General features: G+C 31.7%; 1 protein-coding gene across 5 annotated transcripts; it reads left to right on the top strand.

Annotated features, from left to right (window-relative positions):
- On the top strand, positions 1-3,780 carry LOC110673106 (pentatricopeptide repeat-containing protein At1g73400, mitochondrial). 5 transcript variants are annotated; one of them, XM_021836138.2, is made up of 4 exons: positions 1-2,014; positions 2,297-2,505; positions 2,609-2,812; positions 3,254-3,780. In XM_021836138.2, exon 1 carries the CDS (start codon positions 244-246, stop codon positions 1,984-1,986), a length of 1,743 nt encoding a protein of 580 aa, XP_021691830.2. In that variant the 5' UTR covers positions 1-243; the 3' UTR covers positions 1,987-2,014; positions 2,297-2,505; positions 2,609-2,812; positions 3,254-3,780. The 5 variants fall into 5 exon arrangements, with proteins under 5 accessions (XP_021691830.2, XP_021691827.2, XP_021691826.2 ...); XM_021836135.2 differs by lacking the exon at positions 3,254-3,780 and adding an exon at positions 2,902-3,105; XM_021836134.2 differs by lacking the exon at positions 3,254-3,780 and having other exon boundaries at positions 2,366-2,505; positions 2,609-3,105.
- Positions 3,781-6,910: the final 3,130 nt, after the last annotated feature.

Here is a 6,910-nt window from a genome sequence, read left to right as displayed (position 1 = left end):
GGATAGCAATAAAACACGGGGAGGAAACGGCAAAAGCATTAAGCGAGCAAGCTCCCTATTTAACCATCTGTTCCTCCGGCCAATCCTTCACTGAAATCAACCGCTAAGAGGCATCTCCGACGCCGTTATCGTGCCCCATCGGCTATTCCTAATTGTATGTCTTATCTCAAATTCATCTACAACTTTTCTCGATAGTGATTGATTATTTCCTCTCAGAATTTCTAGGTTTTAAGTCTAATTATAATGAGGAGAGTTTGTGCATATTTATTTTCTCCCAAAAGAAATCATCTTCTTTCTTCTTCTTCTTCTTCTTCTTCTTCTTCTTCTTCTTTTATCGCATTGTTTAATGGTGTTATCGTCAGAAATGTGGGTCCATCTCATGTTCCGAAAAGCATGCTGCTTCCTGGATGTTCTTGTTTAAATTTGTTACCCAAATCATTACTTGCCTTAAGTTGTTCATCTGTTATTGTTACTTGTTCTACTACTGTGCGCTCTTATGGTTCTCTGTTTGCTTTCTTGGAACAAAAATCTGAGGAAAGAAATGATGTTAGAGATAGTGTTGTTAACAAGGTGTATGCAACTGTTATGGAGGGCTCTATTGATATGGAGAAAGCCCTCGATCAACTCGGTTTAGAATTGACCACTGATTTGGTTGTTGAGGTACTCCTTAAGCTTCGTTTTGAGGAAAAGATTGCTTTTAGATTCTTTATGTGGGCAGGGCGCCAACAAAACTATGCCCACGAGCCTTCTGCTTATAATGAAATGATTGACATTCTCTCTAGTACAAAATACAAGGTGAAACAGTTTCGAATAGTTTGTGATATGCTGGACTATATGAAGAGGAGTAACAAGAATGTTGTGCCTGTTGAGGTTTTGTTGACAATTTTGAGAAACTACACGCAGAAGTACCTGACGCATGTTCAGAAATTTGCCAAGAAAAAGAGGATAAGGGTGAAGACACAACCAGAAATAAATGCTTTTAACTTGCTATTAGATGCTCTGTGCAAGTGTTGCCTAGTTGAGGACGCAGAAACAATGTATAAGAGGGTGAAGAACAGGGTGAAGCCTGATGCTACTACATACAATATACTGTTTTTTGGATGGTGTAGAGTTAGGAAGCCAACTAGAGGAATGAGGGTTTTGGAGGAAATGATCCAACTGGGTCATACCCCTGATAGTTTTACATACAATACTGCCATTGATGCATACTGCAAAGCAGGGATGGTGACAGAAGCAGCTGAACTTTTTGAGTTTATGAGAACAAAAGGTTCGACATTGTCTGCCCCCACTGCAAAAACTTATGCAATCATGATTGTGGCACTTGTCCAGAATGATAGAATGGATGATTGCTTTAAGCTTCTTGGGCATATGATAAACAGTGGTTGCCTCCCTGATGTTTCAACTTACAAAGAATTGATTGAAGGAATGTGTTTGTCTGGAAAGCTTGATGAAGCTTATATAGTTTTGCAAGAGATGGGAAACAAAGGTTATCCTCCTGATATAGTTACTTACAACTGTTTTCTAAAGGTCCTTTGTGAAAATGGGAAGAGTATTGAAGCACTTAAGCTATACGGAAGAATGATAGAGGTGGGTTGTTTGCCTAGCGTACAGACTTATAATATGCTGATTTCCATGTTTTTCAGGATAGGTGATCCTGATGGGGCATTTGAGACCTGGCATGAGATGTATAAGAGAGGCTGTGCTCAGGACATAGATACATATTCTGTGATGATTGAAGGACTTTTTGGTTGCAATAAAGTAGAGGATGCCTGTCTCCTGATAGAAGATGTTGTGAATAAGGGAATGAAATTGTCCTATAAAATATTTGATTCCTTTCTGATGCAGCTTTCAGAGATTGGTGATCTCCGAGCTATCCACAAACTGTCAGAGCACATGAGGAAGTTATACAATCCTTCTATGGCAAGACGTTTTGCACTAAATGAGAAACGTAAGAGCATGAGCTTTAGAGAGACTAAGAAGATATGAATGATATCCTTGTTTTATCTATCTTAAGGTTTGCATCATGTGCCCTGCTTTCTCTCTTGCTTTTACATTTGCAGTTTTCATGCTCTTTCATCTCAACCTTGATTACACCCATCACCCATGGATAATCATAATGACCATTTATCTCTATTGTTTTATTGTGTTAATGCTTAACAGTTAACACTAAGTTGCAGCTGCCTTAATATGCTTATCACTGAGACCGGAACTAATATTCTTAGCAGACTAGTTGCTTGCATCATCATTTTCCATGAGACCCCTTTTTTAATAAAAAGATATTTTTGCAATGTTGTAGATGGAAAAGAAATCCATAATTATTTCAGTGAGTGGAGCAATAACTTTTGGCAATTTATATTTCCATTAGTGGGGGAAACACCAAGAGAGCTGTCTTGAAATCGGGATAATTGTTCCACAGCCACCTTGTGCAGTTGTGCTGAAGTGACCTCAATTGACTAATGAAAGAAATACCGAATATTTTTCTATGATAGATTACCAGTGAAACAGGTTAGATTCATGAGTCTTATAGAATATTACCTGAAGATATTTTGTTTTCAAGGATGATAGAGTGTCTTAACATTGTTTAATTTGCAACATTTTGGAAAGGCAGGTGCTTTGTCTTCAGTGGACACAGATCATAAGAACTGAGGATGATGGAACTACTACTTGTTTTAAAGTCAAAGCATCTTATGACATAAAATTCAATTTGACGGATACCAATTAACAAGAGAGAATATGGGATGCATTACATGTGTTTGGAAATCTGATGGTCCTCTAGGAGTTGCTTTGCAGTCTGTGCAGTCTCTGGACACTGGTAAGAAATTTCAAGAATCTCATTGCAGGATCCGCGTGTAATTAGCTTTATATTCACAAAAAATAAGATTGTCCAGTTTTTATCTGTAGGGTGATATTGGTGCAAATCACTCACTTGTAGTTCATAGGAGATTAACTTGCATACTAAAAGTGGTTCAGATCGTGCAATTTTGATGCAAAGGTGACAGTTTTCTTTGGAAATGCTAAAGTGAGTTAGGAAAGTGAACATAAATTCTGGAGACCTTATCATTTATTTTTGGGTAGAATATTTTAATATGTTGCTCTTTCTTTTCATATTTATTATTTAAGAAGTTGTGAATTGTTGTGCCCCTAAAATCTTCTTGTGCCCTCATAAAAACTTGATATACCGCATTCTAGTTATGACCATTTCCTTAAATTTTGAGTTTTCTAAACCTGTGGCATTTCTTGAGGGATCGTCCAGAGGTCATACAGGTGTGGAGCCAAGTGTTGCATAAGTACAAACAAGCCATGTAGAGGAGATGGGAGGTCAGATTAGTACACACTAGTAGCTATAGAGTAGAGGGTGAAGGAGTTGTCTGGCTTGTTGTCTCTGAGCGGTGAAGGTGTAGCCTCTAGGGATCAGTAGGCCCCATTTGTTCGCTTTTGGAATCTGGGCTTAGGCCTAGGCCTTCCATTCTTTAGAAGATAGGAAAACGAAAAATTAAACAAACGAAGCTCTCGCTCTTAGTTTCCATAGTCCACTTTGGTCGGCGGCTGGCAGGCAAAACGCCAAGCAACACTAGACAGCCTCCCATCCAGCACACCCATTATTCAATGAGATCAATTCACGTCATCTATTTCTTGTTGATTCATATAGGGAAAACAATGACATTTTTTTAATAAATAGTGACACTTGTTTACAATTTGTTTATTCCTTTTATTAATTTTTTTTTTTCAAAAGAGAACAAAGAAACCTCAAATATTGAGATTTTTTCTAATTGAGACATACATTTTTATCATTTGTCTTCAAATATCTTTTTTCTTTTTTGTTCTTTTGTTATTTGCAAAATTACTAAATTCATGTTTGTTAGTATGCAACTTTAATGCAGGTAATAGGTTGAGGACAAATGTGCCTTTTGTGAGCTTGATTGTTATTATAATTATTGAGGTTATCATAATGATAACGTATCCTTTTGCACTAAAAAAATGTCGAGATTTCTTAAAATGCCAATTGAAAAGTCCTCTGTTCTTGTTTAAGCTGTGTGCCTCACCCGAAATTTTCAATTCTATAATCCACATTACAAAACGACTCAATTACATGATTCAGTTTACAATTTAAAAAAACAATGTACTTATGCAACGTTGACATATCTAAATAACAGGATAAGTGTTTGCTAAGGTCAAAAACAACAGTGCATTTTTTAAATCTTGTCAATTGGTCATGTGTTAAATTAAATCTCCAAAAATAAATTCTGTTTTCTCTGTCTTTTTTATATCTTTACACTATTTTTTTAGTATAATTGATTTCGATTAGGACTTGAATTTCAAAAACCTCATAATCTTGAGACAATTTCGATATAGTTGAGTTAAAATTATGGTGTGACTATAAAAATTTTGAGCTCATATGCGAATAAATTTATCAACTATTAAATTAAATATTTGCATGTAGTATTTTAATTAATTTTATAAATATTTTAATATAAATATTTAATCAAATAGTTATTAAGTTGATTTTCATACGAGATTAGATAAACTTAAAATTATTGTTTTTTTTTATCAAAATTAAAATGGGAAGGCATTAATGCTTCGCATTGACAGCTTAAAGTTGGATAATAATAATAATAATAATAATAATAATAATAATAATAATAATAATAATAATAATAATATGTTGAATTAAAAATTTAAACGATATAAAATGATGGAGGAAAAAAAAAGAAAGAAACATTAAACTACTTGGCTCCATCAACGTAATCATTTGCTTTAATGAGCTTCTAATGGTATTTGACAAAGCATCATGATTCTTGTTTAATAAATTCTTTCTTTACATTGTTCGTGAACCGAAACCTAACATTTGCTAGGAAAGATTGTCCATCTAAGCAAAGTATTAGGGATTAAGATGATATTAATTACAAGTGAGAGCCAGCATGATGGTTAAATTAAATGATTTAAAATGATTAAAGCCTTATGTTGACTAAATAAATAATGGGTTTCAAATCCATGTGTTGATTGCATTGCATTTCATATAATAATAACATAGGATTAGTCTCTTAAGTACAACATGATTGAGATTAGTTATCATTCATAAACAACGCTTAATTTTTTAATGTCAAATCAAATAACAAAACAAAATAAGAGAGATGTCATTATCAACAAAATAAGAAAACCATTTTTGTTTTTCAATTAATGAATTATGTTGTACAATATGAGAATTCACTCATACGTAAATAAAATATCTAAGCATACCTGTGAAAATCTAAGACTTTCAGCACAATTGAATTTCACCCATTTGCTAGAATCACTAGCAATTCTTTTTTTTTTTTTTTTTTTAAGTTTTTATTGAAAAACAGCAATCATTTGTTGACTATTTGGGTGAAAGAAACAATCAAAATGTTGATTAATTAGCTAATAGTGATAGATCTTTTAATGTCTTCTGTAAGCGGAGATTTAGCCATCAAATTTGATGTTTCCTCATCTTCTAGATTTTGAAATGTTGGATATGTGCACAAAATAAGGCAATTCTCAATCTTAAATTTTGTTTGTTTGCGTAAAGATAAGAAATTGAAGAGCCGTAATTGAAAATTTGGCTTCAAAAAATGACTATTTATGCAGATGTCATATGGTGTGCCATTAATACATTGCCCTTCCACAAAGAAGAAAAATACATTGAGATACAGCATGACAATGAGATGGAGGCTCTAATTTAATAAATTAATTAAGGGTTTTTTTTTTTGAAAATTATAATAAATCTATTTTTTAAAAAAAAAAAAAGAAAATGATGCATTGCCCCAAAAAGTCACCTGTAGCTCTCTTTCTCTTTTCGTCAAGTTTTCTGGTCATCTCTTTGTCAAGGCTCTGGCCTCTGTCCCTCCCAAAATCAATAAAAGTTATTGTGTTTATACTTATAGCTAATTCAACCCCGCGTTATTCGCAGATAATTATAAAAATTATATTAATAAATTATTTAATATATATTTTAATGAAAAATAATAATTTATTTTAATAAATATATATTATTAAAATTAAATATAAAAGATATAAATACTTTCGTTAAATAAAAAATTTGATACTTTTATTAGGTACTTATTATCTTTCCCTTTATTTAAAAATATTCAAAGAATAATTGTTTTTAACTTTGCTTTATATATATATATATATATATATATATATTTCAAAGAATAATTCATTCGTTGAACTGAAGTTTAGAAATATATTCGGAAACTTATATTGTGATACTATTATATCAAATAATTTTTAATAGAAAGTATTTATAATAATTGTTAATAAAAGAATTTCAATTATATAATAATTATTTGAAATAATAATTTTTATAAAAAAAATTTAATTTAAATTGAAAACAAATAATTTTACTGATATGTATATATTCATCATAAAAGCTTTAAATTATTTTAGCTCCTGTTTGATATATTTTTCCAATTCCAATGGGCATTCATAGGTAATGTATGAAGTGTGATATATAGTATATGACAGAGTTGGGTCAGGTATAATTACATGATTCAAAACTCAATTTCATTGATAATAAATCACTAAGATTCTTATGAACAAATCATACTTAAAAAAAGAAAAAGAAAAAGAGAAAAAAAAAAAAAAAAAGAAAAGAGGGAGAGATAAGGGCATGGAGATTCAAACCCATCTCCCTCCATCAAAGCTCTTGTGATGAATGGTTAAAGTAATTACAACTTTTTGAAATTTAACAACAATCTAAAAACCTTTAAAGGGTTGTGTAGGATATGGTAGCTCTTGATTTATTCTTATAAAAAAATTAATTAATTAAAATATTTAATCAATATATAAAAATTGATAAAATATCATTTGATAAAAAAAAATTAAAAGAAAGGGTAATTATTGAGCATAAAAATATGATGTATGTTACCAAATATATCACAACATGGCAGTG

The sequence above is a fragment of the Hevea brasiliensis genome, chromosome 18, assembly GCF_030052815.1.
Source record: "Hevea brasiliensis isolate MT/VB/25A 57/8 chromosome 18, ASM3005281v1, whole genome shotgun sequence".
NCBI classification, from domain to species: Eukaryota; Viridiplantae; Streptophyta; class Magnoliopsida; order Malpighiales; family Euphorbiaceae; genus Hevea; species Hevea brasiliensis.
This window is presented reverse-complemented; position numbering and strand designations above follow the sequence as displayed.